Source organism: Lissotriton helveticus, chromosome 7, assembly GCF_964261635.1.
Source record: "Lissotriton helveticus chromosome 7, aLisHel1.1, whole genome shotgun sequence".
Taxonomy (NCBI): Eukaryota; Metazoa; Chordata; class Amphibia; order Caudata; family Salamandridae; genus Lissotriton; species Lissotriton helveticus.
This window is the reverse complement of record NC_136068.1, coordinates 1,294,929,619-1,294,952,484: the sequence shown is the minus strand read 5'-3', so window position 1 is coordinate 1,294,952,484 and position 22,866 is coordinate 1,294,929,619. Positions and strand designations below refer to the sequence as shown.

Genomic DNA, 22,866 nt, shown 5'->3' with positions numbered 1-22,866 from the left:
TGGTATAAGCCTGCTCCAGGTGATCTGGCTTTGCTTACTGCTCACCCTTCGCCAGGGAGCTTGGTAGTACAGGCTTCATGCTCTTCCAAACAGTCAGCTGTATCCTTTCTCTCCACTGCAGGGGATAGAGACTCAAAGAAACTGGAGCAGTCTGCCAAGAAAGTTTTCTCCTCTGCCAGCATGGCCTTAAAATCGACCAATGCCACATGTTTGTTGGGGAGGTATATCCATGTCTTGATGGACTCTGCTAAAGAGGTGGCTCCTAAGCTGCCTGAGGATGACCATGGACACTTCTTAGAGGTGTTGGCAGATACACAGGCGGTTGCCCTTCAGGTTATTCAATCAGACTCTGGCAAGGGTGATGGGTTCTTCTGTGGCCAACAGAAGGCATGCTTGCCTCATGTTTTTGGGATTCTCTCCCGATGTCCAGACTTTTCTGCTTGGTCTGCCTTTCGATGGGTCCAGGCTTTTTGGTGCGAAGGCAGATTCAGCTCTGCAGCGCTTCATGGACAGTAGGACTACTGCAAAATCCTTGGGCCTGCAGTTCCAGCCTAGGGGCTATGGATTCAGGAGATATTGAGGTCTAGGAAAGGCAGCTTCCTTTTGAGGCCATCAGCAGCAGCATCAGAACCTTCTGTACAGGTCGTACAGAGGAAAGGGTAGAGGCTGTCTATGGGGGCCTCCCTGCAACAGTCCTCCTCCTCCTCTTCCTCCCCTGTCCCCACCACTGGTACTACAGGGAAGCATCTCTAGATCCCCCATCTTGGAGCATGTTGGTCCCGTAGGAGGGCGGGTGTCACATTTTTAAAAAAATTGGAAGGCTGTTACATCAGATCTTTGGGTTTAAAATCTTTTAGAAAATGGCTATGCCCTTCCTTTCCAGGCTTTTCCCCCTCCTTTCCCTCCTCGCTAGGGCTGGTGTTCGGAGGACCATTTGCGGCTCTTGCAGCAGGAGGTTCTTGCCTTACTGCAGAAAGGTGCGATAGAGGTGGTTCCAGAGCAGAAACAGGGTCAGGGGTGCTACTCCTGGTATTTATTGATACCCAAGAAGGACGGTCAGTTGAGGCCGAACCTAGACATCAGGATCCTAAATTTTGTACCTCAAGCAGGAAAAGTTCAAGATGTTGACCCTGGCTCAAGTTCTTCTGACGCTGCAACAGGAATACTGGATGGTGACGATCAACTTGCAGGATGCGTATTTTCATCATCCTTTCCTGAAGTCACATCAGAAGTATAACCACTTTACGGTGGGATCTCAACACTACCAGTTTGCGGTACTTCAGTTTGGACCTATGTCTGAACCACAAGTCTTCACGAAGGTCATAGCAATGGTAGCAGCTCATATCAGAAGGTATGGGGTCCCTGTTTTTCCCTATCTGGATGACTGGCTGCCCACAACGAGATCCCCGGAGATGGTGGTTGGGTTGACTTGGGTTTCTCGATAAATGTACCCAAATCTCACCTGGCTCCTTCTCAGCGCAACCTGTTCGTAGGGGAAGTACTGGACACTACTGTGTGTCGAGCTTTTCCGCCTCTGCAGAGGATTCTCGACATTCAGGAATTGATTCCTTTGTTTCATAATGGAGCGGTTGTTCCAAGCATGAAGGTCCTACGCCTCCCCTGTCTCTTTTCTTCCTGCATACTGTTGGTCAACCGTGCACGCTGGCACATGAGGGCACTCAAGTGGTGCCTCCACAGGCAGTGGTATCAGCACAATGGAGATTTCGGGGAGATGGTCAGAATCTTCAGAGACACTGCGGCGGAGCTGTCTTGGTGGAGTGTTTCGGTCAACCTGTCTCAGGGGAAGCCTTTTCAGCTTCCTCCACCAGTGGTCACATTGACGCCTCCATTCTAGGGTGGGAAGCACATCTGGGGGATCTTGAGGTCAAAGGTCTTTGGTCTCCAGAGGAAAGGCTGCTTCACATCAACCTTCTGGAATTGCGGGCAATACGTTTGGCTCTCAAGGCCTTCCTTCCTTCCCTTCGCGGTCAGACAGTTCAAGTCCTCACGGACAACACTACCACGATGTAATATATCAACAAACCGGGATGAGTAGGGCCATATCATCTCTGCAGAGAAGCTCTGGGTTCAGGCCCACCAGATTTGTGTAATGGCAATCATCTGGCCGGGGGTGCAGAACGTGTGTGTGGACAGGCTCAGTCATCAAAACTCAGCTGACCACGAGTGGAGGCTTCACCCGGAGGTGGTTCGCCGCATCTTCAGGTGGTGGGGGTCTTCTCAGGTGGACCTGTTTGCCACTTGCGAGAACGCGCACTGCCCGTCGTTCTGCAGTCTCCAGTATCCGATGCGGGGAGCATTGGGGGACACGTTTGAACTGAATTGGAGCTTTCAGCTTCTTTACGCATTTCCTCCTATACCCTTGAATCGGAAGATACGCCAAGGCCAGGCCCAAGTTATATTAATTGCCCCGGATTGGCCAAGAAGGGTGTGGTACACAGATCTTCTTCACCTCTCATCCCACCCTCCACTCCGTATTCCTCTCAGGGCAGACCTCCTCTCCCAGGGGCAGGTTCTACACCCCCACCTCCAGAGCCTGCACCTTCATGCTTGGAGATTGAACGGGGCAACCTGAGCTCTTTCTCCCACTGGATGTGGTGGATGTTATCTTATCGTCCAGGAGACACTCCACCAAATTAGTTTATTCCTCTAGATGGGCTAGGTTTGTGAAGTGGTGTGGAGAGAGATCCATTGATCCTTTGAAGGTCCATTTATCGGATGTACTTATTTTCTAATTTTCCTTGGCCCAGCAAGGTTGTGCTGTGGCCACAGTTAAGGGCTATTTGTCGACTTTGTCGGCCTTCCTTTGTTTGCTGGACCAGCTGTCTTTATTTAAGTCTCCATTGTCATGAGGTTAATTAAGGGCCTCACCGATAGGTTTCCTCTCTCTCCCTTCATAATGCCTCAGTGGGATTTGAATTTAGTACTTACATTTCTGATGGGGTCTCCTTTTGAGCCTCTTCATAGTTGCCCATTGAGGCTGCTTTCGTTTAAGACAATTTTTCTGGTGGCTATCACCTCGGCCAGGAGGGTAAGTGAGCTGCAGGCTCTTAGCTCGCAGCCTCCATTTACCTTGTTTCATGCGGATAAGATGGTTCTTAGGACTAGAGCTGCTTTCCTGCCTAAGGTGGTCACTCCCTCCCACTTTCTATCCTCCCCCCGCACCCTTCCAAGGAGGAGGAGAGACATCCCCACCTGAACCCTTGGTGAGGCGCTCAGCTTCTACCTGGATAGGACCAGAGACTCGATGTTGGACGACCAGCTCTTCGTCGGCTATGTGGGGAAGATAAAGGGCAAAGCCGTCCACAAGAGAACCCTGTCCAGGTGGATCATCTCGTGTATCAAGATATGCTACGCCCTGGCCAAGAGGAAGCCGCCTGAAGGTATCAGAGCTTATTCTACTAGAGCAAAGTCTTCTACATCTGCTTTGACTAGAGGTGTTCATGTAGTGGACATTTGTAAGGCTGCAACATGGGCCTCCCTCCACACTTTCGCAAAGTATTATTGCTTGGATTCGGAGGTGCAGAGGAATGGCCATTTTGCATAATCTGTGCTGCAGGACTTTTTGTTATGAGTGGGTGGACACCCTCCTCCGGGAGCGGGACTGTTGTGGGATTCGTTTCAAAAGGTGAGGAATCCTCAGGCAGATGTACCCATCAGAAGAACAAGTTACTTACCTTCGGTAACACTTTTTCTGGTGTATACAGTATCTACCTGTGGATTCTTCACTGACCCACCCTTCTCCCCATTGTCCACCTACGTATATTGAAAAGGTTTTCATTGTTTGACATTGTGTTTTCCTATGTCATTTGCTTGCTATACTGTATGTATTTGTGTATATATTGTATACTGTGTGTACTTGCATTATGTTGTCAGTCTGCCCGTTCGTGTCGAGGGCACGGACAAAATGGGTGGAACTGACGTCAGCATGCCGACGAGGTCTTCTTATGGCTCCGATGACGTCACGCGGAGTCGCGAGCGGAGCCGTGCTTTTGAGACATCCTCATTGAGGTGGGGGAGCTAAGAAAACTTTTCTGTGGAATGCTGGCACAGGCGGTAATTCAAAACTTCTTCTGGCCTGATCTGCTAGCTTCGTGTCTCAACTGTTGGGCCCTCTCAGCACTTTGGTCCTCTTACCATGTGATTATGGTTTTGAGCGCTAGGATGAGTCGCAAGGGGATGTACCTTCCCATCACCTGTCTTCCTTTATGTAGGCACACCATTGCCCATCTCACCTGCTCACTCCTTTGCCGCAGTCATTATAGAATTGTCAAATGTGGCAGACCTAGTGATAGCATGTTTGGCGAGATATTAAGATGATTGATGAGCAGCTACAGCCTTGTTATGGATAGAAATTGTAGATGATGAGCAGCTAAGTAGCTCTCTTGTTAATTAGCATGCATCATGGCATGGAAAGAAGGACGGCAGGTGAGGTACCTGCCCCTGTTGAGGATGTCTTTGAATGGGGGAAAAGAAGCAGTGATTTCAACGCATAAATAGGAAATTAGGTTATTTGTCTTTTCTCTTTGAAACAGCCTATTTATATCTTACTATCTTTTTGTTCGGTAGTTGGATGACGGTATCGCTAAGCACATCCAGAGTCTGTCCACCTGCAGTGACTCAAGGGACCCTGAAGATGTAAGTGTAGCGCCATGTAATCTCTCAGTCGTCTGCCTGTTGTATAGATGTTGTACCCATACTACACAATGAACACAACATTCTCAGCTATAAGTGAGATTAACCAATATTTAAATGCCATAGTGTTTTTGTAATCTGATACATAGTAACTTAATGTTTGAAGAATTCCAGTACGAATTTATCAGTGGTCTGTTTAATGTTTTTCCACCTGCCTGCGAGCTCTGGTCATTACTGTGGTTTAGTTTGGTGTCAGAAGTGCTCTGGGTAGATCACAGTGATCACTATGAAAATGTATACTTGGCTACAGTTCATTTAAGTTTACAATCAAAGCATTAAATGATAGCATTTAATAGTTTAGTTCAACAGATTGTACGTTCCTACCATGTGCCTGGTTCCCACAGAGCTGTCTGTTAGCCTCTTGTCTTGAGAGCTGAATATCCACTTAATAGTGTCTTCTTTCTTCAGAGTTGACTTTCAGCACAAGAGACGCTGCCAACTATATTTAATTAACTATCAGCACCTGTGTGTGAGCAACATGCCGTCCTTATCTACTGCTGTCAGCATAGTAGTGCCAACTACTTGCTTTCTTTGTCACTGGCTGTCAGCATTTCATTGCCACCTATCTACTGTCCTCGTAGCTGACTGAATTCCCCAAGGACACCATGTCCAGGCATGCTCCAATGCTGGCCAGGCCAGTCCTTCCCTCACAATCACTAGAACCTCAGTATTGAAAGGGCTGTATCCTTGCACGCAACCCTTACTACTGTCTACTGCCATGCAACCCTAAACTCATAATTAACTCCAGGTATGGTCCCTTTTTTCTGTCCCCTCCACTGAGGCCAATTACCATGCATGCCTGTCCACAGAAGTAAACTTACTAGCCTGAGGGCTACAACCAGGCATAAACACAGGTCACCTAGGCACATAGCCCTGCATCCACCTTCTCTCTCAAAGTACACATAGGATGTATCTATAGCCTGCCTCACTTTGTTATACACTAATAACCCCCTTCCTCAAGTCCTGCTCCATACATGGTTTTAAGGCCATAGCCACGCACCTCCAACCTAGGTCCACTGAGAGCTCACTGAAGTGTTCCTCTTCTCACAAGCCCAACAAGAATCAGGATAATGTGTCTTTTCCCTGCAGTGAGGGTTTGGCAAGCTAGGGCCCTACAAAGAATACCACCCACATCTGCAGAGTCTCAGTTACAGCGGCCCACATGCCTAGGCCCCAGAGTAATGTGGCAGCCGTCTTACCAGAGTCTGAGGCTTAATACCACAATGTTGAGGTATCTCAGTCTCCTGAAAACTGGTGAGGATGCGAGAAACGTAGTAAGGGTTGTACATGCTCAGTGTTTTGTTTTAAATTCTGCTTTGCCTAAATTTCATTAGCAGAACATGTTCCAAAATAAATGATAATCCCTTGTGGATGTTCGTCTGTGTACCACAACGTCAGTCACATTTATAAAACTGAAACCTTCATTATAAAATGTTTCCATTATCCTTGCATTTTTGGAAGTGTGATTTTGTAAGTCTTTTGGCAAGTTTTACCCTCTAGTCTTCACTTCTACACTCTTCCACTAGGTTTGTTCACTAGGCGTTTGTTGGTTATGAAACCTTTAATGACCAGGATTAGATTTGGATGCCAGCTTCCTTAATGTTAGATTTATGCTATGTATTGTATTGACTGGTTACATCATTGAATGTATTGTCCTTAGTCACAAGGTGCATCAGCACTTGGTATGATTTTATAATTTGCCAGTATTAAATACTTAGTATTTGTTTTGTAAATAAATATGGCCACAGCCTTCGCACCAATATTTTGTATCAGCGCTCAAGGACTCTATGGTCAAATTCCCCAGTTATTCGCTAAACATTGAATGATCCCTTCTCACAGTGTATTGCTCCCTTGATGAAGTTCCTGGAGCTGAAGCTGAAATACATGAATGAGAATCTGGTGAAGGAGAACTTCAACAGGTAAGAGATTACTGCCCATATCAGTTTAAACCTGTCATTTGTCTCCTCTCGTGTTCACCCCATTTTTGTACTCTCTTTCCGTACTCTTGCTCAAATTTCTCTGATTCGAAATAATTTGCTGCTCATTTAATTTCTCAATTTTTCTCAACTTGTGCTCTGTTCAACTCACCACGTGCCTACCTTCCCTATTCCCACTATTCCACCTTAAACGTTTACTAATTTCCCTCTTTCTTCCCTTCTTGCCCTATAAATCTTACTTCTTTTTCTCGCTCCCATTGTTTCTTCACATTCTCTATCGCTTTACTTTTCACCTTCCTTGCCTATCTCTTGTTTATTGATCTGTTCTTATCTCTATCCAGCCCTTCATCATTCTTGCTTTCCGTCTCTCCCTCACTCCATTTTCTATAACTCTTTCCATTCTTTTCTATCCCTCCTCAATTTGTTTGCTATACCCTCCTCGCATTTCTGGTGCATTTTTCTTCCTCCCCTTCAATGTTTTCAACACTTTCCATTTTCCTCTCGCCTTCTCTTACTGCCTCCCCCCTATTTCCAACCCCCTTTCCTGCACCTTCCCACCTTCCTGATTGTTCTCATCTTGCTATCTGTCTCAACTTCATTACTCTCTCTACTCTTCCACATAGCCCATTTTCCTTTTCTTCTAAACCTTTTTTTTTCTCTTCCATGTTATACCCACTCCAGCCTCTTGACCTTGCTTTGGACTAACATCCTCGACATTCTAAGCGGAGTCTGCAGGCAACAGGCATCCTCCCCCAGGTACTACAGGAGGCTGCAGGTGGCCCTTAAGGTGAGTTTCTAAAATCTGGTCACACAAGGAGGGAAGGGTGGAGTTGGCACTGGAGATGACCCTCTTCTATGTGTGTGTGATGTTGCTGCCGCCAGTAACCATGAAGGCCAGCTTCAGATGTCTAGTTGAAGCAGGATGATGGGGCTGAAGTAGAGCCTGTGTGTGTGATGGTGAGGAGGCAGACACACATCTAGACAAAATTCCACTTTTTGGGCGAGGCAGGAGGGAGTGGTGTAGATTACAGTGAAGGTGAGCTTCCACAGTCTGGTTTCAGGTAAGAGGTGAAGGTACTAGTGAAAGCAAGCTTCTGCTATCTGTGTTAGGTAGGAGGAAAAGGAGGTGCGGGTACCAGTGAAGGCAAACTTCTGTAGCCTGAATAAGGCCTCAGGTACTGCCAAAGGCAAGTTTTTACAGTGTTTGTGAGGCAGGAGTGTGAGGCAGGAGGGTGTGGCTTCCTGTACTGTTGAAGGCAAGCATTTACAGCCTGGGTGAGATAGGCGGGTGAAGTGTGGACACTAGTGAAGACAAGCTTCTGAAGTCTGGGTGGGGCAGTAGGTGAAAATGCAGTCACCACTGATGCAAGAAGGGTGAGGCTTCAGGCACGTTTGAATGCAAACTTCCATAGTCTGGGTGAGACAGAAAAAGGAGGTACAGGAAGCACTGAATGCAATCTATTACAGTTTTGGTGAGGGGGAAGAGAAGGGTACAGGTAGTAACGAAGAAAAACTTCTATAGTTTGCCTGAGGCAGGAGGGCGAGACCTCGGGTAGGTCTGGAAGCAAGCTTCTACAGTCTCTGTGAGTTATGAGGGTCGAAGAGAAGATGTCAATGATGTCATAATGTTGGTGAGTTGGAATGGAGGTTGGTGCTGCAGGTGGCACCGAAGGTAGTCTATTATCTGTTGGGGGGAGATAGAGTAGTAGGATGGTTGTAAGCCACTATTGTCTCTGAGTATGACAACATGGTGAGATTGCAGATAGTAATAAAGGCAGGTACTGTAGCAAGGGGAAGGACCAGAGGCTGGAGTTGTGAATAGTACTAAAAATAAATTTCTAGTGCCTGTGGCAGGGACAGATAGGAAGCTGCGGATAAAATACTTCTGATGCTTGGTTAGAGCAGGGACAGAAGAATGGGGCATGAAGTAATGTGCTTCTAATCCGATAGCTGCAGATTCCTAACCTTAGAATTATCCCCAGGCATCAGATTGGTTCCAGAAATTTTCGTGAGCAGTACCCCTGTGTGCTGTTAAATGGCATTGCTCAGTACTGTCAGTACTGTCTGTACTGGAATGATGTGTGCATGCCTAATTAGTCGCCACACCAGCGCGCTGACGTTATTTTCTTTCCGTGCCATTCCGTACAGATCTGTGTAGAGCTACCCCAGTCATTTTGTGACTGATCTTTTTAAAATGTTGTTGAATGTTTTTTTAGAACTTTCTCCTAGTGTGGCAGGGATGTCCACTAGGAAAGCTGGCTTCAAGCCATGAGGCTCCTGTCACTGATTTCGGTGACGGACCCCCATCTTATTTGCCTTTGGTGCCTCCAGTGTGACTACAACATGAGGACCTGCGTATACTGCTGCGCCATGCACCCCAAGGCCTTGAGGGTCCCTCAAGCTTCTTACCACTCGACGTGTGATGCCCTGCTCTGACAGTCTCAATCAAGAGGAACGTCCCAGGGTCAGTTGCAGAGCCATCAAGCGGTCTTCGACTTTGCCCCATCCATTGAGGTTATCCTATGAGGGAGCATCGTCATTGGAGGCCTAGCTCTGCGGGTGAGCCTGTGCCAGGGCTTGGTCTGTGCCTTCACGAGTTTCCGGGTGCCAGATCGACCAGCATCCAATTCTGCAAATTTTATGAGGCCATGCATCTCTTATTTCTATGCCCCATCCCTGCAGGCACGCCTTTGGGCCCCACGAGTTTGGAAGGCCCACTACTTGTTCCCCGGCAGCTGGTCCGACCCTGGCACCATTTGGGCCACTTGGATCCACAGGTGGTTAGGGAGGGCCCCTTCTGGTTCCTCGCCAGTGGGTCCGCCCCTGGCGCCAGTAGGGCCCTTGGAATCCATGGATGTCCATGCTCCTGGCACCACTTCCCCATTCTCGTTCCCTGACTCTGACCCAAAGCTGGAGGGGCGTCATCTGACTCCAGTGCCTCCTGGAGCCTTGCTTTCCAGACCGGGCCTGAGCCCTATTCCTACGGGCAGGGACTTAGGGAAGATTAGGAGGGGCCACTGGACCCTGAAGAATACCAGCCCTAGCTCCAACATAGACTGGTGTGAGGAATTGTCAGATGCCAGTGGATTGGACACCTCCTCAGATACAGACATGGTCTCTCCTCCTACCATGGCTATGGAGGATGGAGCCTCCTATGGTATGGTGGTGAGTAGGGCGACCGAGGTCCTGGACCTTATTCTGCCTTTAGTGGCAGTCAAGACTAACATCTTGACTGAGTCGGGAGTGACCCCCTCAGAACCGTTGAAGCGCTTACGGAAGTCCTGTCTGGCACCTGGTCCAAGCCCTGAACAGGGGCTCCTGTGAACAGGACAATTGCCCCCACCATCGCCCCGCTCAGGACGCCCTAATTTCCTCAAAAAACAACCCTATCCCAGAAGAGTACTTAGTCGTCCAAGCCTCCACCTCCCATATAAATCCTGGTGCATTCCCTACACCACCGGACAGGGAATCCAAGAGGCTAGACACCTTAGACAAGAACATTTTTTCTTTCACCAGCCTGGAACTGCAGTCCGTGAACACTGTGTGCCTTTTGGACCATTACTCCCATGCACTGTGAGATTCGGTTGCCCAGGTGCCGCCAATGGTCCTGGAGGTGGCCCGGGCCATACTCTCTCAAACTATGGCAGAATGGAGAGATGCAGCCAAGTTCACGATCAGATGTGGGCTGGACACACCCAACACGCTAGGCAGAGCGGTTTTCTTAGTCGGCGCCATGCCTGGCTGAGGATGACTGGCTTTTCAAGGGATGTCCAAGTTTTGCTTATGGAACTGCCAGTTGATGGATCCCGGCTCTTCGGAGACAAGGCGGACTCAGCACTGGAGTGCTTCAAGGATAGCAGAGCTACTGCCCAGTCCTTGAGCCTTTCCATGGCTCCTCTCCAACCACAGTCCTCCTTATGCTCCTTTCTTGCACACAGTAGGGGCTTCGTTACAGAGTCTTTACCCACCCAGCCACCGTGGCACACAAGCTTACCAGCCCCAGCGTGGCAGAGGACACGGTACCCCCAGTGCTCATGGGTCGGGCAGCCCACCACTCTTCCTCCATCCCCCAGAAGCAACAACCTCCAAACGTCTTTAGTTCGCCCTCCAACCATCATGGGCAATCAGTGAGAGGCAGGATGCGCCATCACCTGCACCACGCAAAGTCAATAGCATCAGATTTCTGGGTTCTCCATAATGTCCGAAGGGGCTACTCCCTCCCCTTTGTGACTACCCCTCCACCCATGCCACCATCTTGTGACATGTTCATGGACAGCCAACGCCAGGAAGCGGCGGCTCTCTTGGCCAAGGGAGCCGTAGAGAGGGTGCTGTTGCCAGAAGTAGGTTGTGGTTGTTATTCCTGCTACTTTCTGGTGCCTATAAAGGATCGAGTCCCTTGTCCTATCCTATACATGAGCCCTCTCAATATCTTCCTGAATAAGGAGAAATTCAAAATGCTCACACTTGCTCAAGTTCTGTCTGCCTTGACCCGGGAGACTGGTTGGTAGCATTGGATTTGCAGGATGCTTAATTCTACATTCCTGTCTTGCCTTCCCACAGGCATTACCTGCATTTCACGGTGGGCCATGAGCACTTTCAATTCACTGTGCTCCCTTTTGGCCTTAACAGCGCCCCTCGGGGTTCACCAAGGTGATGGCAGTGGTTGCAGATCATCTGTGGCGATACCAGTCTTACCTTATTTCGACAACTGGCTGTTGAAGGTGGGCTCGCCCCAAACAGTCGTCTCCCACCTCCAGACTATGGCGGACCTCCTGCACTTGCAGGGGTTTTCTATCAACATGCCGGAAGCACACCTGACTCCCTCTTAGATGCTCCCTTTCAACTGAGCTGTTCTGGACACAGGGCAGTTTCAGGCTTTTCCCCATGAACATGGAGTCCAGGATAGTCAGGCTATGAAACCTATGTATAGAATTGGCTTGTCGGCTTGATAGGCCAAAGGCACACCTTTTATTTAAAAGGACTCTCACCCCCAATATAGACACTGGAATTTTAGGTTTACCGAATAAAACCACTTTCACTCTTCTGGCGAACATGGTTCTAGTGTAACTCCTAGCTTTTGAGAAGGCAATAATGATGGAGGTGGAAACACTTCATCCAAGCCAAATGACTGTTTACAAGAACCTTACTAAAGAAGTACAGAAGGCCCTACAAGATCTGAGAGCAGACTGCGCCATCACTATGAAGCCAGCGGATTAAGAAGGCGGCATCGTACTCCGAAATACAGCAAGGTACAGAATAAAGTATTAACGCTTACCCTTAGATAACAAGAATTACAAAAGGCTAATCACTTACCCTACTTCGGATTTGAATCGAAGGATCAGCACAATGCTAGAGGAGGCTAGCATCAACAGAGAGATTAACGAAAAAGAGGCGCAATTCCTAGAATGCAACCTGAAAAGGGAAAAGATCCTTGATACTTTGAATCCCTACTGTACCGATATATCTTGGTGAAACAGATAAATTGATGATGTTTATGGTCTGGCGTGACAACCCGGGGGCTATCGAGTCCTTAAGTGACTTAACAACCAGGGTCCCTACTTACTGTTTACACACAGCAGTAACAATAACCCAACTATCTTCCTGGACGTTGAGATCTTTAAGCAAGAAAATGGCCTCATAACAAGGACCCATTACCAACCCACATCAAGGAATAACCTCCTGTGTTTTGACTGTTTCCATCCATATCCATGACACTCGAAGGAGAATTTGCCTGTAGGACAATTCCACAGGATACTGAGGAATTGCAGCAATGTGAGAGACTTCAAAGTCTAGGCTACGAGCCTGAGTAAGAAACTGAGAACCGGGGACTACTCTTACAAGCCAATAAACCGAGCCAAGAAAAGGGCACAAAATGTTAACCGAGATGCTGTCCTGGAAAATGCACCTTGCGAGAGCAAAAATGAACACCCAATTTGTGTAACTACCTACAACCCTCTGTCAACCGCAGTAGAAACAGTCATCACTAAAAATTGGCAAAAACTCAATTTCGGTGGCCTCAATTTGGAGAAATCAACGGTCTCTTATGAAAGCGGTAAAAGCATTTGTGACACTGTGGCTCATGCAAGACCTAGATGAGAATGACAGCATTTGAGCATGAGGACCCTATGGGATCTCCCGAAGCCCAAAGTGCAAGGCCCTTGTGGGAACTACAGTATAAGCCCTCTTAACACCATCAGCCATCCTGCCCACTCTGCACCCGACGCCCATGGCCAAAGTCCAAGTGGCTTACCTGCTCAGTGAAGTCTCCCCCAGCGATCCTGACCTCAAATCCAGCATTGGCTGACCTCCACAACGCCACCTACAATGTGAATCCAGATGCTCCCCTGACCATGACGATGCCGAAAGGCACCCTTGCACACAAAGCCCCTGGGCCTAGGTGAGCTGAGTCGATAGTGCCTCTATGCTCCCCTACATCTCTGTTTACCTCTGCTGTTAATCTCCCCTCCGCAACCTCCGGTGCAGTACCTGCAACCTGTTTGTCAAAAGAAGAATCTCTATTGAAAAGCATTGGGCACCTGATGCTGAAATTGCACCCTCCAACTGGCTACCCCTGTGTCGCTGATGGCATATGATTGGTGCTGCTTTGTGAACCCCCCCCCGCCCTCACCCCCTGTGTCTAACCCCCAAAGCTTGGCCCCTGCAACCGATCTACCTACCTGCAAGCAGTGGGCTCAAGGCACCCCCGCCTCCATTGAAACACATTGGGCCAAACTCAGATTTTGACCTCTGCACCTGGCTGCCCCTGTGCCGTTTGTGGTGCAGTTTTGGAACTCACCTGACCCTTGCCCCGTGCTGACCTTTGGTCCCGAAGACTGGTACTGTAAGTTTAATACCTGTTAAACCACAAATTTGTTTCCCCTTAAGATAACATTGAACTATGTAGAAATTGTTTCAAGTGTTGATGTTTTAAAGTTAAAACTATTTTGATTTATAAATGTACTTACCCTATTGCGAAGATCTTGGTCTTAAAATAAAGTACAAACAAAGGTTCTTTTTTATGAAATTGGCGTGGATCTTCTTTTTAAGTCATGTGTCCATTATTGGTCAATGTTGTGCAATAAATGTCTCTGTGTTAGGCCTAAGGCTGCTCTCCCACACTACCACTACACTATACAACATTAGAGCACTTTGGGTTTCACACTGTACACTTTTGGGGAATTTCTGAACTCTGTGCACGATATAACCACCTAGTGGTATACCATATGCAGAGCTAGCTTCCCACAGCACTTCTGTTCAAAGTGGCTATAGAACCAGTCCCTCCTCAACAAGGTACAGAAGTATATTCCCTATACTTTCTCATTTCAAAAAAGGACAGATCCCTAAAACCAATCTTGGACCTTAGACCACCCTACTACTACATCCTATCAGAACACTTTCATATGGTCACTCTACAGGTGTCATTCAACTTCTACAACTTTTATGGACACTTTAGACCTAAAGAACGCTTACTTCCATATACCCATTCATCCTACTCACCCCAAGTACCTCAGGTTTGTCATAGCAGGAAAGCACTTATAAGTTCTTCCATCATCCAGTATTAGGGTATCTTTCATAGATTCACATACCTGAATCATTCCCCGTCGTCGGGATGGGAGACCCCGGTACATAAATAAAGTAATGTCCCATTAGACATACAGAGTAATAGGCCAAATACCTCACATTAGTAACATATCCAGTTCATGTTGTAATAAGGACCAAACTCTAGAGAGCAACCAATCAGCTGCCACCACCCTCTGGAACCTTCCTGGAAGGAGCTCTAGTCCCTCAGATTTTGTACCGCACGTCGTGCTAAGGGAGTCTCTACTGAGCTCTGCTCCGGTTCTTTCAGAATCTTTGGATTTGAGGTTTTTTCTTCAACTTCCTCAATATCTGAGTGAAGTTTACACTGTCTTCATGTTGGATACCCCTATAAAAGGCCTTTTTAGGCCCTGTGAGACTTGCAAAAAGAAGAGGCTGCACGTCGATGACCAGCACAAGGACTACCTATACTGTCTTTATCCAGACCATTCTCCTAAAGACTTTTTCTACAAAAACTTTAAAAGACAGTGAGGGAAGGCTTTTGACTTGGCTGCAGAGACTTAAGGACAAAAAAGACACCCTGTCCTCTGAGGGGAGTGAAGCATCTTCAAAATCTTCTTCAAAAACTCCTCAGAAAAGTCCCAGAGAAGCTTCTCCAGGACCTTCTATGCAGCAACCTCAAAAGAAGACGCAAAAACAGTCTTCAGAGGTTCCAAAACTTAAGGATGTGCCTGCAAAAGACTCTTCTTCTCTTTCAGAGTCAAAGAAACCAGCTCCAGACCCTCTGACACCGAGGGTGAAGCACACTTTCAAAAAGCCTACCTCAGGAATCAAGCTTCCCAGGACCGGTTTCTGGCATTACAGCTGTCTTCAGCTCAGTCCCTTGCTCACTTTGCCACTGGAGTCAAACAAGCCCGGCTGAAGACGGCTGTAATGCCAGAAACCGGTCCTGGGAAGCTTAATTCCGGTCCAGGGAAGACATGGCTTGGCAGTTCGGGCTGGACTGTTCCCATGAGGCACAGGGTCAGACTGATTTGCATATGGCCATGTCTGAACTGGGGTGGCGGAGTGAGCTAAAGAACGGTGATGGATTAAACCCAGATCAGTTGACTGGGGGTGAGTGTTTGTATTGTCAACGCTCCGTCCATCACCACCTTTGGTTTTTCTTTGTTCGCCACAAGTTGGCAGGGTATGCTCAGACGTGAGTCCCTTGCTCACTTTGCCACTGGAGTCAAGCAAGCCCGGCTGAAGACGGCTGTAATGCCAGAAACCGGTCCTGGGAAGCTTGATTCTGGTCCAGGGAAGACATGGCTCGGCAGTTCGGGCTGGACTGTTCCCATGAGGCACAGGGTCAGACTGATTTGCATATGGCCATGTCTGAACTGGGGTGGCGGAGTGAGCTAAAGAACGGTGATGGATTAAACCCAGATCAGTTGACTGGGGGTGAGTTTTTGTATTGTCAACGCTCCGTCCATCACCACCTTTGGTTTTTCTTTGTTCGCCCTAAGTTGGCAGGGTATGCTCAGACGTGAGTCCTTTACTCACTTTGCCACTGGAGTCAAGCAAGCCCGGCTGAAGACGGCGGTAATGCCAGAAACCGGTCCTGGGAAGCTTGATTCCGGTCCAGGGAAGACATGGCTTGGCAGTTCGGGCTGGACTGTTCCCATGAGGCACAGGGTCAGACTGATTTGCATATGGCCATGTCTGAACTGGGGTGGCGGAGTGAGCTAAAGAACGGTGATGGATTAAACCCAGATCAGTTGACTTGGGGTGAGTCTTTGTATTGTCAACGTCCGTCCATCACCACCTTTGGTTTTTCTTTGTTCGCCCTAAGTTGGCAGGGTATGCTCAGACGTGAGTCCCTTGCTCACTTTGCCACTGGAGTCAAGCAAGCCCGGCTGAAGATGGCTGTAATGCCAGAAACCGGTCCTGGGAAGCTTGATTCCGGTCCAGGGAAGACATGGCTTGGCAGTTCGGGCTGGACTGTTCCCATGAGGCACAGGGTCAGACTGATTTGCATATGGCCATGTCTGAACTGGGGTGGCGGAGTGAGCTAAAGAACGGTGATGGATTAAACCCAGATCAGTTGACTGGGGGAGAGTGTTTGTATTGTCAACGCTCCGTCCATCACCACCTTTGGTTTTTCTTTGTTCGCCCTAAGTTGGCAGGGTATGCTCAGACGTGAGTCCCTTGCTCACTTTGCCACTGGAGTCAAACAAGCCCGGCTGAAGACGGCTGTAATGCCAGAAACCGGTCCTGGGAAGCATGATTCCGGTCCAGGGAAGACATGGCTTGGCAGTTCGGGCTGGACTGTTCCCATGAGGCACAGGGTCAGACTGATTTGCATATGGCCATGTCTGAACTGGGGTGGCGGAGTGAGCTAAAGAACGGTGATGGATTAAACCCAGATCAGTTGACTGGGGGAGAGTGTTTGTATTGTCAACGCTCCGTCCATCACCACCTTTGGTTTTTCTTTGTTCGCCCTAAGTTGGCAGGGTATGCTCAGACGTGAGTCCCTTGCTCACTTTGCCACTGGAGTCAAGCAAGCCCGGCTGAAGACGGCTGTAATGCCAGAAACCGGTCCTGGGAAGCTTGATTCCGGTCCAGGGAAGACATGGCTTGGCAGTTCGGGCTGGACTGTTTCCATGAGGCACAGGGTCAGACTGATTTGCATATGGCCATGTCTGAACTGGGGTGGCGGAGTGAGCTAAAGAACGGTGATGGATTAAACCCGATGAGTTGACTGGGGTGAGTGTTTGTATTGTCAACGCTCCGTCCATCACCACCTTTGGTTTTTCTTTGTTCGCCCTAAGTTGGCAGGGTATGCTCAGACGTGAGTCCCTTGCTCACTTTGCCACTGTAGTCAAGCAAGCCCGGCTGAAGACGGCTGTAATGCCAGAAACTGGTCCTGGGAAGCTTGATTCCGGTCCAGGGAAGACATGGCTTGGCAGTTCGGGCTGGACTGTTCCCATGAGGCACAGGGTCAGACTGATTTGCATATGGCCATGTCTGAACTGGGGTGGCGGAGTGAGCTAAAGAACGGTGATGGATTAAACCCAGATCAGTTGACTGGGGATGAGTGTTTGTATAGTCAACGCTCCGTCCATCACCACCTTTGGTTTTTCTTTGTTCGCCCTAAGTTGGCAGGGTATGCTCAGACGTGAGTCCCTTGCTCACTTTGCCACTGGAGTCAAGCAAGCCCGGCTGAAGACGGCTGTAATGCCAGAAACCGGTCCTGGGAAGCTTGATTCTGGTCCAGGGAAGACATGGCTTGGCAGTTCGGGCTGGACTGTTCCCATGAGGCACAGGGTCAGACTGATTTGCATATGGCCATGTCTGAACTGGGGTGGCGGAGTGAGCTAAAGAACGGTGATGGATTAAACCCAGATCAGTTGACTGGGGGTGAGTGTTTGTATTGTCAACGCTCCGTCCATCACCACCTTTGGTTTTTCTTTGTTCGCCCTAAGTTGGCAGGGTATGCTCAGACGTGAGTCCCTTGCTCACTTTGCCACTGGAGTCAAGCAAGCCCGGCTGAAGACGGCTGTAATGCCAGAAACCGGTCCTGGGAAGCTTGATTCCGGTCCAGGGAAGACATGGCTTGGCAGTTCGGGCTGGACTGTTCCCATGAGGCACAGGGTCAGACTGATTTGCATATGGCCATGTCTGAACTGCGGTGGCGGAGTGAGCTAAAGAACGGTGATCGATTAAACCCAGATTAGTTGACTGGGGGTGAGTGTTTGTATTGTCAACGCTCTGTCCATCACGACCTTTGGTTTTTCTTTGTTGGCCCGAAGTTGGCAGGGTATGCTCAGACGTGAGTCCCTTGCTCACTTTGCCACTGGAGTCAAGCAAGCCCGGCTGAAGACGGCTGTAATGCCAGAAACCGGTCCTGGGAAGCTTGATTCCGGTCCAGGGAAGACATGGCTTGGCAGTTCGGGCTGGACTGTTCCCATGAGGCACAGGGTCAGACTGATTTGCATATGGCCATGTCTGAACTGCGGTGGCGGAGTGAGCTAAAGAACGGTGATGGATTAAACCCAGATCAGTTGACTGGGGGTGAGTGTTTGTATTGTCAACGCTCCGTCCATCACCACCTTTGGTTTTTCTTTGTTCGCCCTAAGTTGGCAGGGTATGCTCAGACGTGAGTCCCTTGCTCACTTTGCCAGTGGAGTCAAGCAAGCCCGGCTGAAGACGGCTGTAATGCCAGAAACCGGTCCTGGGAAGCTTGATTCCGGTCCAGGGAAGACATGGCTTGGCAGTTCGGGCTGGACTGTTCCCATGAGGCACAGGGTCAGACTGATTTGCATATGGCCATGTCTGAACTGGGGTGGCGGAGTGAGCTAAAGAACGGTGATGGATTAAACCCAGATCAGTTGACTGGGGGTGAGTGTTTGTATTGTCAACGCTCCGTCCATCACCACCTTTGGTTCTTCTTTGTTCGCCCTAAGTTGGCAGGGTATGCTCAGACGTAATTCCCTTGCTCACTTTGCCACTGGAGTCAAACAAGCCCGGCTGAATACGGCTGTAATGCCAGAAACCGGTCCTGGGAAGCTTGATTCTGGTCCAGGGAAGACATGGCTTGGCAGTTCGGGCTGGACTGTTCCCATGAGGCACAGGGTCAGACTGATTTGCATATGGCCATGTCTGAACTGGGGTGGCGGAGTGAGCTAAAGAACGGTGATGGGTTAAACCCAGATCAGTTGACTGGGGGAGAGTGTTTGTATTGTCAACGCTCCGTCCATCACCACCTTTGGTTTTTCTTTGTTCGCCCTAAGTTGGCAGGGTATGCTCAGACGTGAGTCCCTTGCTCACTTTGCCACTGTAGTCAAGCAAGCCCGGCTGAAGACGGCTGTAATGCCAGAAACCGGTCCTGGGAAGCTTGATTCCAGTCCAGGGAAGACATGGCTTGGCAGTTCGGGCTGGACTGTTCCCATGAGGCACAGGGTCAGACTGATTTGCATATGGCCATGTCTGAACTGGGGTGGCGGAGTGAGCTAAAGAACGGTGATGGATTAAACCCAGATCAGTTGACTGGGGATGAGTGTTTGTATTGTCAACGCTCCGCCCATCACCACTTTTGGTTTTTCTTTGTTCGCCCTAAGTTGGCAGGGTATGCTCAGACGTGAGTCCCTTGCTCACTTTGCCACTGGAGTCAAGCAAGCCCGGCTGAAGACGGCTGTAATGCCAGAAACCGGTCCTGGGAAGCTTGATTCCGGTCCAGGCAAGACATGGCTTGGCAGTTCGGGCTGGACTGTTCCCATGAGGCACAGGGTCAGACTGATTTGCATATGGCCATGTCTGAACTGGGGTGGCGGAGTGAGCTAAAGAACGGTGATGGATTAAACCCAGATCAGTTGACTGGGGGTGAGTGTTTGTATAGTCAACGTTCCGTCCATCACCACCTTTGGTTTTTCTTTGTTCGCCCTAAGTTGGCAGGGTATGCTCAGACGTGAGTCCCTTGCTCACTTTGCCACTGGAGTCAAGCAAGCCCGGCTGAAGACGGCTGTAATGCCAGAAACCAGTCCTGGGAAGCTTGATTCTGGTCCAGGGAAGACATGGATTGGCAGTTCGGGCTGGACTGTTCCCATGAGGCACAGGGTCAGACTGATTTGCATATGGCCATGTCTGAACTGGGGTGGCGGAGTGAGCTAAAGAACGGTGATGGATTAAACCCAGATCAGTTGACTGGGGGTGAGTGTTTGTATTGTCAACGCTCCGTCCATCACCACCTTTGGTTTTTCTTTGTTCGCCCTAAGTTGGCAGGGTATGCTCAGACGTGAGTCCCTTGCTCACTTTGCCAGTGGAGTCAAGCAAGCCCGGCTGAAGACGGCTGTAATGCCAGAAACCGGTCCTGGGAAGCTTGATTCCGGTCCAGGGAAGACATGGCTTGGCAGTTCGGGCTGGACTGTTCCCATGAGGCACAGGGTCAGACTGATTTGCATATGGCCATGTCTGAACTGGGGTGGCGGAGTGAGCTAAAGAACGGTGATGGATTAAACCCAGATCAGTTGACTGTGGGTGAGTGTTTGTATTGTCAACGCTCTGTCCATCACCACCTTTGGTTTTTCTTTGTTGGCCCGAAGTTGGCAGGGTATGCTCAGACGTGAGTCCCTTGCTCACTTTGCCACTGGAGTCAAGCAAGCCCGGCTGAAGACGGCTGTAATGCCAGAAACCGGTCCTGGGAAGCTTGATTCCGGTCCAAGGAAGACATGGCTTGGCAGTTCGGGCTGGACTGTTCCCATGAGGCACAGGGTCAGACTGATTTGCATATGGCCATGTCTGAACTGGGGTGGCGGAGTGAGCTAAAGAACGGTGATGGATTAAACCCAGATCAGTTGACTGGGGGTGAGTGAGTGTTTGTATTGTCAACGCTCCGTCCATCACCACCTTTGGTTTTTCTACTGAAAGAAGTTCCCTACCTCTGCGCCGTCTCCTGCTCGAGTGTTATCACCGCCACAGAGAGTGCACGTACCACCTCCACCACCTGTTCCCATTGAGGTGCCGGTGCCACCCCTTCCATCTACGGACGATGATGATCATGATGGACAGGAAGAAGGTGAGCTTCAGGATACACAGGCACACCATGACGAATGGGACAACTACGTTATCCCTCTTCCCGCATCGTCTTTGCCTCCTCAGGAGGACTCGCCTCCTGAGGATATAGGAGGTTTTCATAATCTCCTGGAGAGAGCTGCCCAACGATTCAAACTACCTATGCCCTCTCACCAGCAGGACTGTTTCCTTTACGATTTCATGGAACCTTATAAGAAGTGTTCGGTCGATGCCAATCATTGACTATATTTGGGATCAGGGCATCAAGATCATGTAAATCCCTCTACAGTCCCTCCAGTTCTGCCAAGGTTGGAAAATAAATATAGGGCTCCAGACGATGCTCCAGCCTGTCTCATTGGGCATCCAAAGCATGATTCTGTGATCACTCAGGCAGCGCAACGCAGATCTAAAATCCCTTCTAACACACTCTCAGCTCCCACGGATAAGGAGGGCAGACGCCTGGACAATATAGGGAAGTGGTTTTCCTCTATGTCAGCGCTAACAGTACGAGCGTCTAACTCACTGGCGCTTTTGGGACGCTACAACAGACAAATGTGGTCAGATATAGCACCATATTTGGACTCCTTGCCCCAAGAATCCAAAGACGAAGCAAGAAAGGTGCTTCTGGAGGGTGAAAGGTCGTCTTCTGAAATAATAGATTGCGCTATGGACATCGATTCAACTGGTTTCGCCAACTGGCTTGTGCGGCAGTTCTGCGGCGCCAAGGGTGGCTTAAGGCGACAACATTCTGACCTGAAATACAAACCAAGATCCTTGATATGCCTTATGACGGACAACTCCTTTCGGTACCCACATTGATGAGGCCCTCCAAGGCATTAAGAAAGACACAGATACGGCCAGAGCCCTGGGTACCCTTCAATATAAAAACACCAATTTTTGTGGCACAAGGGGCAGAGGACAATACTCTAATAGAGGAGGCTACCAACAATATAGGTCTTCATATTCCTCCTCTAACCAGTACAGGCCGCAATTTCAGCAAAGACAGCAAGCGCAGACTTCATACAACAAGTCTTCTTTCCAAGGAAAAGCCGGACGGAAGAAGGATTTGGGGCGATGTCAATGACTTCTCTCTACCGCCAGTCTCTGTTTCTTTTCCAACTTCCAGAGTGGGAGGAGAAATTCCCCACTATCTTCACAATTGGAGTTAAATCACAACGGATCGTTGGGTTCAACTGGTGCAGTTCAGACATTCTTTGGAATTTGTCCAAACCCCACTGTCAACACCCCCTCAACATATGAATCGCAAACATCTGCACCTCTTATTCATGGAAATATCAGCGATGCTCCAGAAGGGTGCTATAGAACGGGTACCTGTCCGTCAAAAAGGACAAGGTTTTTACTCCCGGTTCTTCTTGGTGCGAAAGAAGGAAAAGAAATGGAGACTGATCCTAGATTTGAGAAGTCAAAACAAATATCTGAAAAAGCAATCATTTTGCATGGTCACTATCCGGGAAGTCCTACAGCTTTTCAATGCGAATGACTACATGGCATCCCTGGACCTCCGGAATGCCTATTTTCATATTTCGATCCACAAGAGGCACAAAAAATATCTAAGGTTTGCTGTAGCGGGCAGGCATTACCAATTCAGAGTCATGCCTTTCGGGCTCAAGTCAGCCCTACGCATTTTCACAAAATGCCTTGCGCCAGTGGCTGTATTTCTTAGGGAAAGATCTGGTGATGCTGTTGCCTATCTCGACGACTGGCTCGTCAAGGCACCCTCTCTCGACAGCGCGAGAAGATCTTCCAAAGCATGTCTACAGCTTTTCAAAAGATTGGGTCTTACCCTCAACCCGGACAAGTCAGTTTTACAGCCTTCTCACAGGATAACATTTCTGGGAGCGGTCCAAGATACAGTCCTAAAGAAAGCTTTTCCATCGCAGGAGCGGCAACAAAAACTCCTACGATTGGCAGGACGCGTGCGCATAAAGTCTCTTTCAGTGCGCCTCTTCAAATCTCTCCTCGGAATGATGTCTTCCTACATCCTCCTGGTTCCATACTGTTGTCTCCGCATGCGTCCTCTTCAGGAGGCTCTCTCTACGCAATGGATTCAATTCAGCGGATCCTTCTACGACACCATACAAGTGACTCCTCAGATGGTCACCGC

General features: G+C 49.1%; 1 protein-coding gene across 4 annotated transcripts in view; it reads left to right on the top strand.

Moving 5' to 3' along the window:
• UNC13D (unc-13 homolog D) overlaps positions 1 to 22,866 on the top strand; it is an 880,699-nt gene that overhangs the window by 714,681 nt on the left and 143,152 nt on the right. For all 4 annotated transcript variants that reach the window (XM_078654550.1, XM_078654552.1, XM_078654549.1 and 1 more), the window contains exons 25-27: positions 4,588 to 4,656; positions 6,553 to 6,632; positions 7,332 to 7,437. In XM_078654550.1, coding sequence (XP_078510676.1) covers positions 4,588 to 4,656; positions 6,553 to 6,632; positions 7,332 to 7,437 — 255 coding nt within the window. The remainder of the gene's footprint in view (positions 1 to 4,587; positions 4,657 to 6,552; positions 6,633 to 7,331; positions 7,438 to 22,866) is intronic.